Here is a 21,807-nt window from a genome sequence, read left to right on the forward strand (position 1 = left end):
TCGAAACTGAATAGGATTTCGAGGGTATGTCTATTGACCAAAAATGATTGCAATTGACCCCTGCAACTGAAAATATTTTTTCCAGAACGATTGGAAATTTTTTTTTTCGCCGAAAAATTTCACTCCTTCTCGAATTTTTTTCTCGAAACTGAGTAGGATTTCGGGGGTACATCTTTTAACCAAAAATGATTGTAATTGCCCCCTGGAACTGAAAATATTTTTTCCAGAACGATTTGAATTTTTTTTTTTCGCCGAAAAATTTCAGCACCTACTCGAATTTTTTTCTCGAAACTGCGTAGGATTGGAGTGGATTGGAGAGTAGCAGAGTAAAAGTAGTTAATAACTCGTAATATCTTGAAAAGTGAGCACTAAAATTGATGGTTTGTGAACTGAATTGGTCCTTAAACAGATGCAGGAAGATATACTGCGATTGCAGTGTCAAGTGATCAACAATTAGCGAAGAGGAAGGAGGCATTTATTATATGACCAAGGCAGCATGCAGGGACGAACATTTCTGCTGCATATTTAGCCAGCTAGAACGTTGGAACAGAGTAGTATAGTCGAATTAACGAGAACAATGAGTGTTCGTATATCGACTCCTGGTGTAATGAGCTCTTATGGCCTATAACTTCCTGATCCGGGGATCACAAGCATGTAATCTACCCCCTTGGTCCACTACCAAGGGGTTAAGACCCAGATTTACTAGCTCTTTTAATATTTCTCGTATCACCGGGAAAAGATATTATGCCAATAACAAATCCAGACATCCTCCACTTTCTTTATCAAGCCTCTGATCGTTCCACAGCCTCAGGCTTCGAAAACCTTAATTCAATCCTGTTCTTAGGTATCGATACGATTCGGTAAAACGTTTACCAGGAACGTTGGTTGCGAAGAACAGCCTGACGTTTCATCTACGAGAAATCTATAAAAACCTAGTCCCCATAAAACAGTCTCCAAGGTGGCCTTGTCCCAAACTAAGATTTACGCGTATTAAAAGGGAATTACAATATTAATAAGCTCTTCTTAATGGGTCCCTTGGAACCCTCCAACCTCGGGTCACGATTTCAGAGTTCAGTGTCGACCGGGGAGACTGGAATCGTAAATATCGAAAGGTGAAGCATGAAAGGAAAACGTTACTACGTTTCTACGTGTATCTCGAGCGAGGAAACACCAATTCTTTCCATTAAATTCATATCAATTCGGATCTATCAAACACCAAAGTCGGTACAATTCGCGTTAGAGTTTCATTCGAAGAAATTAAACCCCATAATTTGATATACAATTGAATCCCAAGAACTCGGTACCATAGATTCTTCCTTTGTCGGCATCCAGCGAAGAATAATCACCAGATAATGGGCTCCCGATCATTTTTTAGACGATCTCTACGAATCAGACTTTTATAGACAAACGATCCACGAGCGTTTATTAGAAAAGCTATTACAATCGCCACGGCGGATACCGGTTGCCGTGACATTTTGAATTTTAACGCGGCAATTAAAATATGTTAAACAGCTACTTAATACCGTGTCCAGCCGACCTATACGTATACGCGCACGAATCTGTGTATGTGTATCGTCGGGACTCGGATAGCAGTATTTCATATTTAACGCGAAACCGTAACTCGCCGCGGTTGCCGCTTCTTGTTGCCGTTGTTCCTCCTTTTTTCGATTTATAATTTATTACGGGGGCCGCCATTGTCGGCCCATCGGGGCACGAACGCCGATAGAACCGCTGTACACCGTTGCGCGTATAAATATTGGTCGAGCGCAAAAATTTTATAAATATATTGAATGTAAAATTACACTGAAAAACTTTTCCATTCTTTGTAACGCGTACTAAAACGTACGTGTCATCTTCGTGCATTAAATCGTCGCGGTTCCTAAATTACGGAGCAATAAATTTCGCGATACGATTATAATTTCAATCAAACATTCATCCGCATCTGGAATCACCATCAAGGTATCGCGCAATCACGAGGAAGTGAATGTCTCGCCGCGAAGTTGAAATCATTACCTCCCACTAGCGTGAGAATGGCTCTCGAAGAGAAGTTTCCAAGTAAACGCGATCAAAACGGTGATCCGCGAGACTGAATACCGTAATTATCATTAGCAACCATAAGGTGCTGTAAAGTAACCTGCATCGGCTATAATGCGCAGTTGCTAGTGGTCCACCACTGTCCACAATGTTCTGATCGTCCAAGTGGTCGTGTACGTGCATACAGGGTCAGGTATATTTACCTACCAACGTTTCCGAGCAGTTATTAGTGCGTATTTCACTGGAAACTTTTACGAGCAAAAACCTCTACTGACGCCATTATAGATACTGCCATTTTTATTGCGCTAAGGATCGTTTGCATAGCTGATTACGAAATCCTGATTGTGTCTGTGTGCGTGGGGATGTCTCGAAAGATCAGTCGTTTCAATTTCGCGCCTTCCTAAACGAGATCTATGGCCCGGTGAGCAAATTTCTTTGGAAAATGGTGATTTTGAATAAATTGAAAGTTTCTATCTATTATAGCTATTTTAATATTGCAACGTCTGTAATTATCGACTGGTACTTTCAAAGTCGATCGTTCGATATTCCTTTTTGTGGCTTTCTGGGTACGTTCAGAGGACCCCACAGTTTTGTAATCAAAGTTTTTCGAGCAAGCCCAAGTAGGGTGCGCTGAAAGACGCAGGAAGAGGAGAATACGAGAGTAACCGTAGAGATTCTGATTCGAAATCTCGAGGGTACTCAAAGGCGAAAATGGCAAAGGAGTCACAAATGGCAATCACGGGGCTAAGTGCTAACCCAATCAAGCAACCGCCTTCTCTCTGTTCCTCTCTCCGTTAGCTATCCTGGTCTTTTGCTCAAAGAGGAGGTTCGATTCACCACCCCAAAATTATCCTCTTCGTTTCGATCCCTGTCACGGGGCAGGACTAACATTTTTAACGAGTTGCATCCGCGGAAGTATGCACTTTCTCGCCAAATTTTTACATTTTATACTTCAGTTTTGTCGTTGGAGAAACAGGAACGTTTTGGAAAAAGGATGTTCATAAATTAAAACCAATTTCTGATAAATAATCGTTTATTTTTCAATTTTATCCTGACGAATACATAAAATTATAAACAATCTAATCTAATAATATTAACTTAAATATAACCACAATCATTTATATTTACTTTTCATTACAATTCAATTCAAAATTGTGTGCTGCTCCTCTTCAGGCAATTCTGCAACAGAAGTGTGTTGATTAATATAGCAATAAGAAGGAGAGAACGTTAGCCTAATCGCGAAAAACAAAGTATTAGAGATCGTTGGACACGTGATCGATGATTAGTACAAGGAAGATTTGTTTCGAATCAGTGATCGACATAGGCCTTAAATAATATATGAGCGTACTTTGAAAACAAACAACAGGGGAACACGTGGTTTTCGTAACTTATTTATGTTAAAATAAGATTAAAACTAAGAAACTGCAGAGATTGCTACTAATCTTATTACGAGGCATCGCAAGCAATCACTCTTCGCTTACGATAACGTGTTTGAAACCGAGGCGCTTATGCTATCAGTAGGATCGTGCAAATTGAAAATATAAAATAAAATTTGTTCATACATTATTCATGATTTGACTAACGTGTCTGTCCATTATTCATTATTTCTATTTGAGTTAGAGTCCTCGAACATTGATTGGTACAGTATTACATCGTTCCTCTCGTGTCAGAACCACGAATACGAAAAGTTTCACCTTTTCCAGTAATGTCATATATTTTTCTATGCCATCTGAAAGCTCTCTTCCATTTTTTTCTAATTAGAATACAAAATCACTGGCTAGTAACAGTGTGAACACTTTGTGTGCTATTCTTATAAAATCGTGCCCATTTGTATATAGTAATTTTTACGCGGGTTCTGACGTATTGGTGTTTGTTAATTTAAATTGTTTCCGCGGGTAACTAATGCGCGATCCAACGGTCGATCTATCCTCCCGTTTCTCGCGTCTTCTTCGAAACGTTAAAAAGCTTCTCCTGGCACCTTCGAGGGTATCGTTAAACATCCGATCGCCGTTCATCCTATTTGCTCGTCGCGCGATCGTCCATCTTTCAAATCCTTCGCGGTCTTCTCTTTTCGCCACTTTTCACCTCTCGAGGACCCCGTTGCGTCCGGCCGCGCACAGACGTCTCTGTCTCTCTTCCCCGCCGCGTCCCTGCCCCGTTCACTCTCGAATATCGTTCCTTCATAGTTCATATATCAAACGCTTAGGCAAGGCGGCGACACATAAATACCGTACAGGGTATATAAAAGCCAGCACCTCCGGTGGATATATCCCACTAGGTAAAATATATTAACCTGCACGGCCGCGTGGGTTTCACGATTTTCGGGGACACTTCTTCTCTTCCCGTTTCTCCGGCCGAATCCACGGCATCCTCGTCAGATGCTCTCTGCCGGCCGCAATGACTTATGGCCCAGCGGCGCGCTTTAAGTCCCCTCTGACCGACTATCGCGGGATTTTATTCTTCGTTCAAATACTTTACTTCGTTCAAAATACAGAAATTCATTTTAAAACTACGAACGGAAGGTCAGTCGAGCGCTTGCGAGAGGAACGGTCCCTCTGGCGATGCACCCCACAGTCAATAAGTTTCAATATACCCTAAAGCTACCAAATCAATATCAAAGCGATCCTCCTGGCGATTCGACAATTCGTTTAGAACAAACTAGGAAACGTTCCCTCGAACGAAGAAAATCTCAAGCAAATCCAACGGGAACTTATTAGGACCGGCAGCATGTTCCACGAGCAATCGAGCTATGGCAGCTAAATGTACTTAACCGGGAGAATCGAGGGCACAGTTTGTGCTAACAGCGTTTGATCTCGGTTTGTCCCCTGGGATACTAACAATGCCTTATGTCAGTTCCACGGACGCGTACGCTGCACGTAGAAGTTCGTGGCTGTTCGTATACTCCGCCCAAGGAGTTTCCCGGATAATCCGATCACTGGCCTACTCCCTGCCGACTTTAGGTCCTCATTGTCGCGTTTATAATGGCACGCGGTAGCATTTGCCGGCGTTACCGTTGCAAACGATACAAACGATTCAATTTCGTGCATAGGGGGAGGATTTTGATTTTCCAAATTCGGGGAAATGTTATGAGAATCGTCAATTCTGACAGTCATCTGGGTGCCAACATTCTGGGATTAATTAGTACGATATGATCCTAGCCCTGTTTCCGTAAATTCCACGAAAAAGGGAATCGACTCATTGTTCAAGAATGCGCCATTAGCGATCGGTTTCACGAGGAACGCCGAACGTTTGTCTCGTCCGAACGAGAATCGCCACGAAGCTTATCGGCGTATCTTTGGGACGAAATAACGAGGTTGAGAAGAAGCGGGGGATCCCGCGAGATTCGCGCCGATCTCTCGCGCTGCCCGAAGCGGCAATTAAAACCGTTTGTCGTTTCACCGTCGAAGATAAATTCATAAGCGTGGTCGTGCGTGTGCAAGCCCGAACCTCTGTAGGGCACTCATACACAGGCCGGTAGCGAAGACAGCACGGGAGGGAAGATGGGTTACAGAAAAGGCGAACGAGATCGAGGAATATCGTCTGCGTGCGCCGAAGCGAACGAGGATCGAAAACTGGCGAAGGATCGAGCCGGACCCAATGATTTACATATCTGTACGCTCGGCGTACTCTCTTACGAATCACTATAAATATTCCGAGAGTGGTTTAATACGCAGTAGCCCTTTAATTTATAACAACTTATTAAATAAAGTCCCGGGGCCATTTACGCGCTCGCCGTGTAACCACTCGCGGCGTCGATCGATCGCGATAAATAAACGGGCCCTGGAATCGCTGGGCCTCGTTTCACGGCAGACTCGCCGGATTCCGTTTCGCAACGTTTCCAGGGAATAACAATTTATGCGGGGCACTGTTTAGCGCAAGATAATAAGAAATTGATCGGTACAATGTGTTTGAATAATTGATTCGTACCTGGTATCTCAAAGTTCAATAAGGCATAGCTAGACTCTCGTAGTTACTATTTTCTAACTGGATTTATGGGCTCGGTTTTGATCTTAAAATTTTTACACGCGCGTTAGAAGTGACGATTCGCACGTTCCACGTCGAAACGTGAGAACGTTTCGTGTCCCGTTGTCCTACGACGGCTCGATGCACAATCGTGCACTGCCTGCGGCTATAGGAAACTATTTAGTCTCCCCCAGGATCCTTTATCTCGGCGCGTGGCTGCATCCTTTAATGGATGCATTCCGCTTCGCGAAGCAGAGGAACGCATGCCCCGGATTTCACCGTTTATTTATTTTCTTTGCTTTCCACCGTGGAAACGATCTTTCCGTACGATCGCTCCGACTCAGCTGATCAGGAAGTTCGCACGCCATCATTGAAATTACAAAATCGGATCGTACAGCGTCGAAGACCTTTGTTTTTATAGGTTCTCTTTTTGTCTGTACCCTTCTGGCGATCTCCAACCTTTGAAGCATCATTGTTCAAATATTTTTATCATCGTCGTGGACAATTTTATTGCCAAAACATCGAAAAAATAACTTAATACTTTCTTGTATAACGTAAAAATTAGATTCTGCTAATTCTAGAATAAAAATAGTTTAATAGAGTCCAAAAAACTTTTTCTTAGAAGACTATCAACGATCGTAATACGGTATTCGGCTCATCCTTTGTTAATCGAAGTCTTTCATAAAAATTCAACGCCAACTTCAGCGTAAATTAATACGATTCTTGTACATTGTACAACCCTACACGTGCATCGTACCTTACCCACCTTGCACGCGTTCGATGTCGCCTATAATGTTTCGGGGTAGGTTCTATCTAACCCACTGCACGTGTCGACTCAGAATGTAGGGCGTGAATTTACGTGCACGCACACCCACGCCCAGCGAGGAACCACATAATAGCATCACCCTCTTAGTTAACATCTTTGTGTACATTGAACGCATTCTCTGCATAACGAAAGAACGGAGGAACCTTCCACCCTCCGTGTTTTAACACGAAATCTTTTATAATAAATAAAACACCTACTCAAATTTTGTTCCCCCTTAACACGATGATAAAATCATTGGCATTGGTTTAAAATATTTATTACTAACTTTTGCTAATCTCTGATAGCATCTGCGGGCTTCTGCTGGCCACTGCTGACCACACCTGATACTTCCGGCAACGTACAACGATTACGACTGGCTACTGCTTGCCCCTGCTGGTCTCTGCATGCTACTACTTGTCACTGGTGGTCTCCACTGGACTCTGCTGACCACTGCTGACCACTCCTGATGCTTCTGACAACGTATAACGATTACTACGTGTCCCTGCTTGCTCCTGCTGGTCTCTGATTGCCTCTGCTGTCCCCTACTGACCCCTGCTGTCCTCTACTGACCCCTGCTGGCCCCTGCTGACCCCTGCTGGCCCCTGCTGTCCCCTACTGACCCCTGCTGTCCCCTACTGACCCCTGCTGTCCTCTACTGACCCCTGCTGGCCCCTGCTGACCACTGCTGACCTTTGTTAACAACTTCTGACATGATGTATATGTATTAAAACTTTGTATAATGTAAATCTATGACAATAAATGTTATAATTTCAAAGAATTCTATCTATCTCATCATTTTTACCTTTCTTTTCCTCTCCAAATCATTGCCTTAGTCTTAAGAGACCGTTTTTCCGGTTAAAATTGGATTCCCAAAGTATCTAGCTCTCGTACTTGCTGCCAAAGTGAAAAATTAAATTTTCGAAAAGTCCTGAAACAATTCCAAAGTCCTGAAACAATTTGAAAAGTCCTGAAACAATTTGAAAAGTCCTGAAACAATTTGGAAAGTCCTGAAACAGCAGCTGGGGAGTCCTGAAACAGCGAAAAAGTCCTGAAACAGCGAAAAAGTCCTGAAACAGCGAAATTTCTGGCGGCTGGAAAGTCCTGAAACAATTGGAAAGTCCTGAAACAGCTGGAAAGTCCTGAAACAACGAAAAAGTCCTGAAACAGCTGAAAAATTGGGAAATCGGCGAGATTTTCGAGCAAAAATTTTTTGACGAAAAAAATGAATTCTCGATTTTGCCAGAAGGTACGAGAGTGACGGTTACAGAGAAAAAAATTTAAATCGAAATTGGGAAATCGGCGAAATTTTCGAGCTAAAATTTTTTGACGAAAAAAATGAATTCTCGATTTTGCCAGCAGGTAAGAGAGTGACGGTTACAGAAAAAATTTAAAAGTTAATTTCTGGCGGTGGCGGTGGCGGTTTTAAGTTCATTTTAGACTTTGTTATTAGGAGGGCATGATATGCGAAGAGGTGGGACGTATCTTATAACTATGGGAATGGTTTGGAGAGGTAATGAAAGGTAAAAATGACGAGAAGACATAGAATTCTTTGAAATTATAACATTTATTGGCATAGATTTACATTATACAAGGCTTTAATACATATACATCATATCGGAAGTTGTCAACAAAGGTCAGAAGTGGTCAGCAGTGGTCAGCAGGGGACAGCAGGGGCCAGCAGGGGACAGCAGGGGTCAGTAAGGGACAGTAGGGGCCAGCAGGGGACAGCAGAGGCAAGCAGAGACCAGCAGGGGCAGGCAATAGCAAGTTGTAATGGTTATACGTTGTCAGAAGTAACAGGAGTGGTCAGCAAAGGCCAACAGAGGCTTGGAGAGGTTGGTAGTAACCAGGAATAATCGTTGTACGTTGTCGGAAGTATCAGGTGTGGTCAGCAGTGGCTAGCAGAAGCCAGCAGAGGCTGCGATGGCATCACTGCATGGAGGTCGCCTTTAATGTCAGACACATCTAACCCCCTTTGCACGTGTCATCCCGGGGACTAAGGGCGTGAACTCACGTCCACGCACGCCCACGCACGAAGGGAAGATAACCGTTGCGGGGTCACTCGACACGTCGAGGTCTCGCACAATCTTCCTCTACCCCTCCCGGTGGAACGGCGATGTGTAACAACCCTTACCGACACGACTGGCTCCCTCTGTTGGGGTTGCACAATCGCGCCCTGATTGATAATTTATACGGTGCGTGCAGGTTATTTGATTATCTGTCCCCCTCCTCCCCCCCGGCTGACCTGCTTCTCTTCTGTTTTCCGTCTCCTTTTCTGTGCCCCATTCTCTCGTATCGTTGTCGATTCGTCTCTTGTCTTTCAGCGTCCGTTTCTACTTTACGAAACGTGCTCCTCGATTCCCGATGCGTAACGTTGATTTTTACGGACATGATCCGATTACAGCAGAACTCTGAAAATCCGAACTCTGAAAACTCCGACCTTTAACATTATATTTGAGAGTAATAGTCAATCCATCGAGGCTGTCAAGATCGAATTTATAGCAAACCACTATTATAGTGTGCGACTACGAGTGAAAATGACTGTATGAACATAGAACCCAGCGATGTCTTGATTCCTCTTCATCGATCATTTTATTTGTTGCAAACACAGAACTGATAATCAAAGTTATCGAATAAGAATATGCAAAATGGTACGTTTCAGTGAATCTGAAACATGATTGTACGCACAGATGATTTAGGATAGCAAATATTTGACGTATCATTTTCAGCCCAACGGCGGAGCACTTATTTATCGCGATCATCTCGTGTTTTCGTTCGACCGTAGAAAAGCCCGGACGAGTAAGCGAGGACAATTACATATTTTCCTTCTGATTCTGAGATTGTGCGGATCCCCACAGAGGCCGTGGCACATTACGCGGCAAAGAACACGAGGGTGGAGACACAGGCGAGGGGTTGACAGGCGAAATCCGTGGTCTGACAGCGAACGAACCGGGACCGAGGGACTGCATGGTGCGTTGATGACATAATTGGTATCATTCGGGATCTTCTTTTGACGTAACCCATAGTTCGGTCCCCTTACGTTCACGGATATACACGCCTACTCCATATGTAAGCACCCACACCACGATATTCCTCACCGACGCGACAATATTCGCTGTAATCGAACTAGAAGTTTTATCGACCACGTTTACAACACATCTCGAAACTTTAAAGGCGTTTTTCACGAAATAAAAAGAAAATTTTATTATCCTTAGTATCAAGAATCAAAACGATCTATAGTCGTGATCTAACTACCGGTGGCTTTGCCGATCGAAGTGTATTTAGAGTCTTCTGATCCTTCTTATGGTTATTGCTACAAACGATATTTTCGTCCTCGTTCAAACGAAAGACACACTTCTCCTTAAAATTTTCTTTCGCGAGATCCCTTTTACGTTGAACCACGTTCTCCACCTTCGAATCGTTTATTCCATTCGCCCCCATAACGTCACGCAATTTTTCATCCTTCAACGATCCCATCCTCGACGAAAATCTCATTCCACCGACGCCATCGATCAATTTGCCAGCGACGTTACGTTCGAGCAATTTCATAATTGCCTTTTGACTTCCCGCGACTGACTTTTTAATTTCTACCGGTCGATTATCGTTCGGCAAAGTCGAATCCACGACCACGCTCGGTTTTACCTTAGGCTTCGTACGAGATCTGACCGTACTTTGCTCGATCGAGCCTCCGGACGATTCGATCGGAGGTTCGTTCGATTCTTTGCAGGGTAAACGCGCCTTCAAATTACTTTTGAGCCTCGACACGATTAGATTTTTCGCTCTGAGACGACTCCCTATTCTGATGGGCAGCTTGGAGCCTTCGTGACGAATCTTCTTCTCCGTCATCTGGGCAAATTGACTCGACGATGCTTCCTCGGTCTTTGATTCTTCGAGCTTGCGCTTCAGCTGAGCTGCAGTCTTCTCCACCAGGTCCATTTCAGCTTTTCTATCCTCAGGATCACCGTTCGTTGCCACCTTCTTATCGTCAGAGACGGATCTCGTCTTGCTGTTCGATCTTCTCGAGTATCGACCAGATCTTCCGGTCCACCCAAACGCAAATCTATTCTCAACCTTAGCGTCGCGTTTATTGTGACCATTTATCTCGTCGTTAGTTGCTGTTTCGACCAAGCCCTGATTCGCGACATTTTGAACAATTTTCATCGAACGTTTCGTCAAAGGATAGCTCTTGCTGGCCAAATAACCATTCTGCTGTACAGAGCTGGGAATCTTCAGACTTCCGGAGACCTTCTCCTGACCATTTTCGTCTTCCAAAGGGATAAACTCCCAAAACCCTCTCCTCGCCTTCGTTTCGTCGTTCTTGGGTTTGTTGGAAACGCGTTCGAAGGAAGCAGTGACGTTCAAAATGTCGGACAGACTGTCCCTGTCCACTGCACGGTCCACGTATCGAGTCGAGTTCTCGGAAGAATCGACCAAATTCTTATTTGCTGCTTCCTCAAAGTCTCGAAAGTCCTCGCGACCAGGCTTCGAGCAAGAACGTGTCCTTTTTCGTCGATTGTAGGGCGGCGAACAGGTCCTCCCCCGCGATCTCTGAGCCTCGTCCCTTCGTCTCGAGACGTCGTTGGACGTCGGTGAACTCGTCATCCTCGAATTGCTTACAGGTTTCTTCTTCGAAGTATCGATGGGATTCTCCAGATCGTACACGAAAGTGTTCAGCCTCTGCCAATGATCCGTGCGTTCAGAATCGAAAGCCATTTTCCGGGAATTCGGACGAATAACATGTGGACGAGCCTCATCCGGGTTGGTTTTCGGCCTCTTTCGTGCTTGAGACTGGCGATCGTTTCGAAAATTCTGTGGCATTCGATCGCAAACGTGCACTTTCTGCTGAATGTCGCGCAAATCGTGGCGATTCCAATGACGCGACCTCGTTCTCTCCTCCGACAACCTCCAATTCGTTCTGAAGCCTCGTTTTTCTGGATTTCTTCCGAACGCTGGGTCGTCGAATTCGCCGTGCGCCGAACATTGTCTCCAATAGCGCTGCGAGATCGATCGAAGAAAAAGGGAAAATTTTAACCATGCACGACGAGACAATTTAGCAACGAGAGCTGATTTTTTATCAGTTTTAATATTTTAAATGCTTTTAGACTGTCCAAAATGATTATAATATTACTGTTTAAGTTGCAATGTTGGAAACGAAATGAAATATTCTCTTGGAAGCAGAAATTTATCTGTAGCCATTAACGCAAAGTTACCTGACGGTCATTTTCGTCTTCCTTGGGAATAAAATACAATTTTCCAGTATCCGTTGCTACCCGTTCACTGTGTCCATGAAATCTATCTTTGCAGAATTTGTTCCCGGATCCTCCTTCGGAGTACGGTCTCCAGCTTTCCTTTCCTCTAACTTTGGAATTGTTTGGAGCATGATATTGGTTAGAGTTTCGAGACAACGCGGTTGTGGGCATCCTGGCGTCGCAACCGGTGTCGAACAACTCGACGATCTTCGTCGCGTCCTCCGATGCGTCGACGGAGAAAATAGGCGGCACGTTGTCAACGAACAAGAAGAACGGATTCTCGGCGAAGGCTTTCATGTTGTGCAATCATGTGGAATGTCGAAATTTGTAATCGACGTCGACCGGATAGCCTCAAAAATTCTCGACGTTTATACAGTCTCTAAAAGAATCGTTTCCTCCGTTTATTTTCACAAGGATTCATACTCTTTAATTCAGAATTTCGTGTAAATGTTCCGTTTTAATTACGAACATATTTGCTGGACTCTGTCCGGGATCGACGCGATCACAAACGTGTCACTTGAGATTTTGTATTCGACAGGCACTCGCCCGAATCAACTTTATTTCATCCTCGACATTTTTGCGAACGAATCGATCGTAACATCGTCAAGTGTTTTAAAATATTAACTATAATAAACATTATACTTTAAAGCTGGGAAAGTTTCTTAATATGAGATCGTTCTGTTCATATAACTTAAAAGTATTTAATTTGCATTTGTACAATTATAATGCATTCGTATTATTTGTATAACTTTCATTTTTAATTTTTTGCCTATATACATGTATAATTCCTGTATCTGAATATGATAAATGTAAAATTTGCTAGCGGTTTACGCATATGACCATGCACGAGGCGCCAGCTTCTAAAGGTATCTTATTTAAGTATCCTCAATTGACTTTACCAGTCAAGTCATTTCACATACGAGGTAAAGAAAAGACATTTCATTTTATAGGATTTATTATTACCATAGACGAAGTATAAAATAAACGTGGCAAACAATGTTTCTTACATGCTATGAAAAATAGAAGCATCGCATACCCCTTACCATTTCAGTGTCACTACCAACATTATCGACTAGATTAGAATACGATTCCTGCGCTCGTAACGGTTGGAATTAAAATTAAATATTGCGAGAAATAATTTAAATAATTCAAATTATTTGAATATTTTTATAGTTAAATAATGAATATGTACATTCAAAATTTGTACACATGTAATGGAAGGTAATATATACTTGTTACAACGTTCATAATTGTTATTTACCTGTTATTGATAATTACTTATTTATTGTTAATAGTTATTTGTTGGAATAATAATCACAGACCAGGTATACGAGAAGACCTTTCACCTTATGGATTTTCAAAGCGGATCGCAGCCAATTCGCTAATATTATTCAGTTTTTAATTAATAATTGCATTACCCCTAAGAGTGATACGATTATTAATTAAACGCTAAATAGTATTATCCAGGTCTCACCACGAGGAGGTTGCTGCGAATGGAGACCCGCCCTAACCGATTCCCAACCACCCTCCATTCTATTTAACAATCGTTGGTCGAAGAAGAAACAAACGAAAGTGAAACCAACGATGGGAACAACCAACGAAGGGAACAAATAACGAAGGGAACAAATAACGAAGGGAACAACCAAAGAAGGGAACAACCAACGAAGAGAACAACCAACGAAGGGAATAACCAACGAAGAGAACAACGAAAGAATTTGCCTGTAAATTCGTATCAATAAAACAGAGAAATGTAACCATTGACCTAATTTCATTTACGTCCTACCTATTTAATCATCTAAGAAAATATATAGAAAATGTATTCTTACTTCTTGATCCTTTGACGAAGATTTCCTGAAACATACTTATTTTCTCTTCTATCTTCTATTTATCCCACGATGATTTCCTGAAACACAAACCAAACAATATCAAACAAAATTGTAACTTAATTGTTACCTGTATAAACCTAAAACTTCCGTAGGAATATGCTCTGTAACAGAAAATTGTTTAATAGATTAGTAAGGGAGAAAGTAAAAATAGTACATCATAATATACGAGGTTACTTTGACTCTAAAATGTATTCAATCTAATGATATATTTTAATAAGTAAAGAAAGACTTTGGGTATCTTCGATATCGAGATTCTACAGATATTAAAGATATTAATATTGGTCAAAATAACGGGATAAAATTCACATACGCGTTCCTTTTCCCTGGAAGTAAATTCAAGCGGCGTGATGCTAGAAAAATTCCGTTTACACAACCTGTCAGGTTATCGTTTCTTCACGGTATACGGGAACACTACTGGTGCGGTAGATATTGAACCAACGAGACGACGTGTCGCTATGAATAAACACCATTAAAAAATGTACAAAAGTATATATGATTCAGCTTTCCCTTTTAAAAATATTACCTTTATGCTATCGTTCAAAAATTTGCGAGAAAGAATATTATTTTACATCTCGTACGAGGATCAAGTACTTCGACATAACACCAAGTTCAACTTTTGATGATTTCTAGAAACTGCTTAACTACCACTTTCATGTACGTTGTTTCCGGACAACGATGAAGTTGATTGATGAATGTATTTCTATCCTGATAAATACCTTGGATCGTTACTGGTTTGAACAAACAGTAGATAATGGTTTGCTTCAATCGAGGAAGAAAGACAGATGTGCTTGACATTTCGCGAAAACGACTATCCAGCTATAAGAAAGCTATGATTCAGCTGTAATAAAAAGTGTTACCGTATCAAACACCATTGTTCTTATCTAAGTCTGTCAGATAACGTTCAAAATATAGAACGCCTAACGTGGAACGAAACGCGCGTTCCATGGGAACGAAAGCAAAATGCGATTGTTGCTCGTCTAAAAAATTTATGCTGGGTGGTTCTGCGGGACATTCGAGTACTTTAAATTAAAAGGAGAGTTCCGGAAGTTGCGCGCCGCTCGATAAAACGTGCAACCATTGGTTATCATTAGAGACAAGTGTGTCAAATGTCCGTTCACATACAGGTTGGTACACATAAAGTGTTACAATTATTTGCATGTAATGCAATGATCGTTGGGATTGTTCGTCGAACGATAAAGCCTCGAGAATCTTACAAATCCAAAGAAGGAATTTTGTCACTGTTTCTAATAGTTTCCGAAGAAACAGCTGGTAGCACTTTATTTGCACCACCCTCTATAAACCTAGACTCGGTGATGCATATCTGTTATTTCTCTGTCATAGGTTATAGGCGCACTATATAAACAATAGCTTATTCAGTCCTCCCGTATATCTATCAGTTCATTTTCCGACGTGTTCTCCAACGGAAGTTGTCCTCAGCGTGTGATATCCGGTCATCGAGTCACGACTACTACCTGTTTCTTCCATTTTTTCTTCCACGCCCAAAACACCCCAATTTTAATGGGCACACGTACCAGGAACTCATTTGAAAGTTTAAATTTAAGTAATAGTTTGTATTCTTATTCCCTTTTGTATTCGTCCTCTTCTAATTCTTTAGCAATACAAAACATATTTTGTTGATCGAAGTAAATGTGATTTTACAATCGTGATTTATAATTATTTTCAATATCGAAACATTCGTTACTGTATACTCGTTGTGAACAATTCTCGATGTCATGATATTACATAGTATGACGGATTACAGTGACATAAAAGAAACATTCAACGACATGCGGCCTCCAAGTTTGTCAGTGATAAAGAGTCAAAACATGATATCAATCAATGTTAGGTACGTATAAAGGGAAGTTTGATATTCTTTTTTAAATCGTGCATCGAGACGCATAAATATGCAGACGCGAACAGTGGTTCGCAAATTCGTGATACGTAGAATATATTCTATGATTAATAAGAGAGTTGATAATTATGCACATTAGCGACGATTCCTCATTGATTTCAATGACCTGAAAATATGTATATCGAAGGGTGAAGGCCACTAAGTTGTCCTTAACCAACGATTAAGAGTTTTTTCTAGGTAGGAACGCTGTTAAAAGATAAGAGGAAAATAATGGGTTTTATTAGGGGCGTGTGGGAGTGAAATGCTGCCAGTCTATCTGAAAGTATTTGTAATAATATACGTACAACTAATAGAGTTCCAGCGAGTCCCTCGATATAAAAATTTTAACTAGTACGAAGCACTTTTGTTTAGGAATAAAATCCACTGTTTTTGAAACGATTCTTCCTTGTTTTATTTGATGACGTTTAAGAGCATGCAATTAATCATGACTTAAATCATGGAAACGTCAAGTTCGTGCCTTGAAATAATCTAAATTATGTGGGAATTTTTCACGATGTTAAAAATATGAAACGATGTGAAAATGGAGACGAACACAGGTATGAAGGAATGAGAATTATCCGAGGGAAGTAACGACTTAGATGTAATCACTGTTGTGTTAAATGATTCAGACAATAAAGAAACAATGAAAAATGATTAGTTGTTAGGAGGGTGCTCTAGATTTAAATCGTGTCCATTAGTCCAGTATTTCTCAGACTGCAATCTGCGAATACGTTGTGCTTTGCAAGTTCTCAAAAGTAGATTAATACGGACGACTACGTCGCGGTATATTTCACAAATGCAATTTCAAACTAATTAACTTAATTAACACTAAACCTACCGACACTTCGTGTATACCTATTCCTACCATGACCGGTCAAATGATTTCTAATCGCCTAATTTTTGCATTATATCGTATAATATACAGTCGTACGATCAGTAGGAATTCTTGAAACTTCATTAGGTATGTAGCGTCAAAGTAAATGTGAAAATAAACATAGAAGATAGCATAAATTATAATAGTTGTTATAGTCATCGGATAGGGGATGAAATGCCCTTTAAAACGAGCGTTTGTACGAGTCGATAGCTTTATTAGTTCCGGAGATATAGCGATTTTAATTTCAAGTCGATGCGGTGGCTAGTTTCGGAGATACGACGGTCCGAAGCCTTTGTTTACGTCCATTGATAATCAATGAACTCGCGCGCGCGAAAATAGTAAACAGTGCGTAGTAAATTCTTGGAAATACTACGCGGAAGTAGGTCACGAAAGTCACGACTCACGTGCGACAAGGAGGTCCAGCGCGACGCGTCAGACGGAGACAGAGATAGTCAAATTAAGAAAAATACCCCTTTACATAAATTACGATATCTCGAAAACGGAAAGTCCGATCGTCAAAAACCAAAAACCGTGTTAAAGGGGAAGGTTCACCGCTGCCAACAGTGGTTCAATAATTAATAAATCCCTAGTAGTTTCGGAACTGCACGCGTCCAAAGTTTAACTATTTTTAATACGCGTTAATAGCCTTGTCTAATATGGGGAAGCGAGAGACAGCAGAATTTAAAAAATTACCTTTTACATCAATTATGATATCTCGAAAACGGTAAGTCCGATCGACAAAAACCAAAAACCGTTTTAAAGGGGAGGCCTGGCCGCTTCTAACAATACCTTAATAATTAATATATCCCTAGTAGTTTCGGAACTGCACGCGTCTAAAGTTTTAGTATTTTTAATACGCGTTATTAGACTGTCCTAAGACAATGGAAACTGAATACTGGACTATAATACAGGGTGTTAGGCCACTCCTGGGACAAATTTTAATGGGAGATTCTAGAGGCCAAAATAAAACGGCCGATCGTTATAGACAAAAGAGACTACATATTTTTCTCAGAAAACAAACAATAAGAATATTAGTCATTTGACCGGTTCGTGGTAGGTTTAGTGTTAATAAATGATCAGTTTAAAAAGACCATTCCATTCGTAATTAGACTAGACACTCGAGGTTATCAAACCCCTAGTTGTAATTTATTTACATTCCTTTTATTCGTATAATGGCTTCAGCTTTACGATGATAAGTACAAGTGTATATTAGACTTTTGCTAGCTATGTATACGATGTCCAATCAAACCGATATTTCCAGTGGTTGTCCAAGCGGACGTTTATTGACCTTCCACTGTCTATAAAACACCCTCCACCCTTTGTCCCCGATGCATGGTAAAACTCTGAAATAACGAGTTTATCTTCTGTTCACCATGCGATCCTGTGCCGTGCACACCGTCGATCGCGAAACGCTGTAATTCATAGATCATCGCGATCAAATATCCACCGTGGTACTATCTAGCTACGTTTAATTCATGTTTGTCGTTTGCCGTGGCTTTGTACCGATGAATAGCGTTCAATTGCTGCGCATAAAAGTGAAGTGAATCGAATCGTCCATTAAAAAACTGTTCACCCTTTTCTTTTTTAGTCTTGTGTCACAAGTAATGTAATAGACATTACTCGGTTTGTTACAAAATTGTTCACCGAACTATCGATGAAAATTTCAGACCGTCCAAAGATTCCACGGAGTTCGACAAATTTAATAATCTGAAGCCAGAGGTTACCACCAGTGAGTAACAATGTTTAAGAAATTTAGTTATACAGAGCGTTGTTCTAATTAAATTCTTAGTGTCAGGCCCTGCGGTACCCCCCACGGTTGCTTTCAACCCTCAAACTGACAGTTTGCACGCGTCTATGAGACCGATCATCATGCTTGCACAGTGTTTTTCCATGTTTCCCGTGTCCGGCGTTAATACACCAGATGCATCGTACCTCAGGTGAATTATTTTTATTCGATGAAATCTTCAAGCGTGGATAAATCTTTTTACTATCGGATAAATCTGTCTACTTGTTCGATTAGGTTCACTTGGCGGAGTCCAAAGATCATATACTGTGTGATTTCGATCCTTGGGGCGTCAATGATGACGATCGTTAACATTCTAAGGATAGTTTCTTCGGGGATAACATCAACAAAAATGAGTGAGTTAGATATTTATATCTCTTTGAATAATGGAATAAAAGTAATTTAATTTCAGTTTAATAATTACTATTAATAATATTTAGCCAACTTCGTTTTTAATGGAACCAATTTGATCGCGTCCTTCCTTTTCCTGCGATTGGCCATGCAGTGGCCTTGTTTAATGTTAACGTGGGAAAAGCTTGAGAAAGAGTTCTCCAGCAAACACAGAAAAGTGTCCAGAATATGTCTGTCCACGAAATTCAAGCTGGTGACTATAGTGGTGGTGATACTTGCCTTAGGTGTGTGGCTTTTACATTATTATTTTATTTATAAAATTACAAATTAACGAATTATGGTAAAACTATTTGCAGCAGAGCACGGGTTTTCCATTCTTCATGGCTATTTCAGAGCAAGGGAGTGCGCTAATTTTCAAGGCACTCCGGACATCATTGGCATTTATTTCCAGTCGCAATTTCCGCAGGTAAGAAAAGGGTTTCGAGAGATTTTCAACGAACGAAAGTTTGTTTAGACACTAAGGAATATTCTCAAATTATGCGTCTCCCTTTGACTAGGTATTTTCTATAATTTCGTACAGCTTGTGGAAAGGCATAACGGTGGACCTCGTTAATATTTTGAGTACATTCTCTTGGAATTTCGTTGACCTGTTTTTAATACTGATCAGCATAGCTTTGGCGGATCAATTTCGCCAGCTAAATACTCGCTTATATTCTATAAGGGGCAAGGTAAGCTACGAACAACAAATATTTCTATAACACGTAATAGACGTTTCTAATTACGAATCTTGGTCGTTAGTATCGTTTCACTGTTAAGGCAATGCCGGAATGGTGGTGGGCCGAGGCAAGAGTCGACTATAACCACTTGGCAAGCTTGACGAGACAATTGGACTCCCACATCTCTGTTATGGTTCTTCTCTCGTTCGCCACCGATCTCTACTTCATTTGCATACAACTACTCTTCTCTTTCAAGTATACCATGAAGCACCATTTTAACATTAGAACTACCGAAGCGGTCAAACTGACCCATTTTGTAAGATTTTAATTCGAACAATTTTTAAACAGCCCTATGCGAAGCGTCATCGAGAAAATTTATTTTGGATTCTCCTTCGGATTCTTATTGGCGAGGACGACGCTGGTTTCTTTATACGCGGCGTCGATTCACGACGAATCTTTGCTTCCTGCGCCGATTCTATACAGCGTTTCCGGTAGCAGCTTTTGCGCGGAAGTAAGACTTCAAAAATGTCAAAAACAATTTGTCACTGACAATTGATTCTATAAGAATAAGGAATGGATCGATTTTGCTGTTCACATAGGTGATGAGATTCTTAACCCAAGTAACCACGGATAGCATTTGCTTGACTGGCATGAAATTCTTCTCAGTGACCAGGGGTCTCGTATTAACTGTACGTATTGTTATTACCATTTTAGGGAAATGAATAACGAATCATTCCTGTTATGTTTCAGGTAGCAGGAACCATAGTCACTTATGAATTGGTTCTCGTCCAGTTCAATTCTGTCCAACAAATCGATTCAATGAACATAACTAACGTCTGTGAGGTGAAGTGAACTCGTTTCTAAGCATCAATTTCAAGACGTTTTTGAAGAAACCTTTCTCGAGTTTCCCTTTACCCCTTTCCATTTCCTGCTAAACTCGAATATTTGCAAAACGTAATGGTACTTAAGATTCCGTATACACGATGCTATTTAAGCTACACTATTGCATCAGAGTGTTTTCACATAGCTCCTTATTCTATTCTTAGTTCAATGTTAATAATTCTTATCCTGTCTACGATTTGTATTTTTGCGAGTATTTTTTGACATCGTCAATAAAGCAGAAATTAATTTAAATGCACATAAATTGACACATCTACCGAACTTTGAGTTGACCCCATTATCATTTCTGTATCGCATGCGACCTTGCCAACCCCCATAAAGAATAAGACTGCAGCGCAACGTAACGCCGGGAATTATAATTGAATTTCGAATATACTTATAATTGCGATCAATATAAGGAATCGAGTCACACATATTTTTGTTGCATCTTCCATGAAAAGAATGTTTCCAACAGCAGAAAAATCGAGGCCGAATCTGACTGCAATACCGACGTGAAAATTCGGAACTGATTTAAGCGACCTCTTCTTATGGATGGCGGTCAGTTGAAAAAACTAATCATTGAATTAGAATTGATGGGCAGACAGTGTCTGTGACAATGCTTTTGAATCTTTGATGATGAGAATCAAAACTAATCTAGCGAAGAAGCTCTATATCTATGATGACCTATGCAAGGCGGATCGCAGCCAATTTGCTAATTTTATTTAGTTTTTAATTAATAATTGCATTACCCAGCTAAGAGTGACACGATTATTAATTAAACCCTAAATAATATTACCCAGGTCTCACCACGTGGAGGTTGCTGCGAGCGGAGACCCGAAGGGAGATAGATGGAATCAAAGTTCTATCGATCTCCCTTATAGTTTAGTTGCATCAAGTAATTATTTCGTTTAAAAAGGGGTGAAGCTATATTGTGGGATACGCGACGCGACGCGATGCTGAACCGTACTGCAGATCTTCGGATCGAATCGACACTGCCCTTGGTAAATTGATTTCTATTTCTAGAAATCGATCTATCATGGGCAGGCGACTAGATCTTTTGGACAAACTGGACGGCCGACCACATGTTTCGATCGATGAAACAGCGGTGATCGAAGCGAAAAACGAGAGAACGAGTCGAGAGAAGCTACTTGTTAAATAATTACTCGGCGATATTGGGAGACACATAGAATAGAGACTTAACATTAACGTCGAAGCTCAAGTTTGGTCAAGTTAAAACTAAAATTCGGACGATAGAAGGGAACAAAGTTCCTTGGATGTTCTGATTTAGTTGTACCAAGCAATTATTTGGTTAAAAAGAGGAACGAAGTTAATCTGAGGGGCACGCGGCGCGACGCGACGCGACGCTGAACCGTGTG

The 21,807-nt window shown here is 41.1% G+C and overlaps 1 protein-coding gene across 1 annotated transcript; it reads left to right on the top strand.

Annotated features, from left to right (window-relative positions):
• The first annotated feature begins 15,682 nt into the window (after positions 1 to 15,682).
• Positions 15,683 to 20,404, top strand: LOC122399635 (gustatory receptor for sugar taste 64f-like). Its single transcript, XM_043400461.1, has 11 exons — positions 15,683 to 15,783; positions 18,370 to 18,431; positions 18,492 to 18,639; positions 18,723 to 18,841; positions 18,926 to 19,120; positions 19,193 to 19,302; positions 19,394 to 19,564; positions 19,635 to 19,807; positions 19,901 to 20,063; positions 20,152 to 20,241; positions 20,303 to 20,404. Exons 1-11 carry the CDS (start codon positions 15,686 to 15,688, stop codon positions 20,402 to 20,404), a joined length of 1,431 nt encoding a protein of 476 aa, XP_043256396.1. The 5' UTR covers positions 15,683 to 15,685.
• Positions 20,405 to 21,807: the final 1,403 nt, after the last annotated feature.

The sequence above is a fragment of the Colletes gigas genome, unplaced genomic scaffold, assembly GCF_013123115.1.
Source record: "Colletes gigas isolate AHSC1104 unplaced genomic scaffold, ASM1312311v1 Colletes_gigas_Sc00014, whole genome shotgun sequence".
Lineage (NCBI taxonomy): Eukaryota > Metazoa > Arthropoda > Insecta > Hymenoptera > Colletidae > Colletes > Colletes gigas.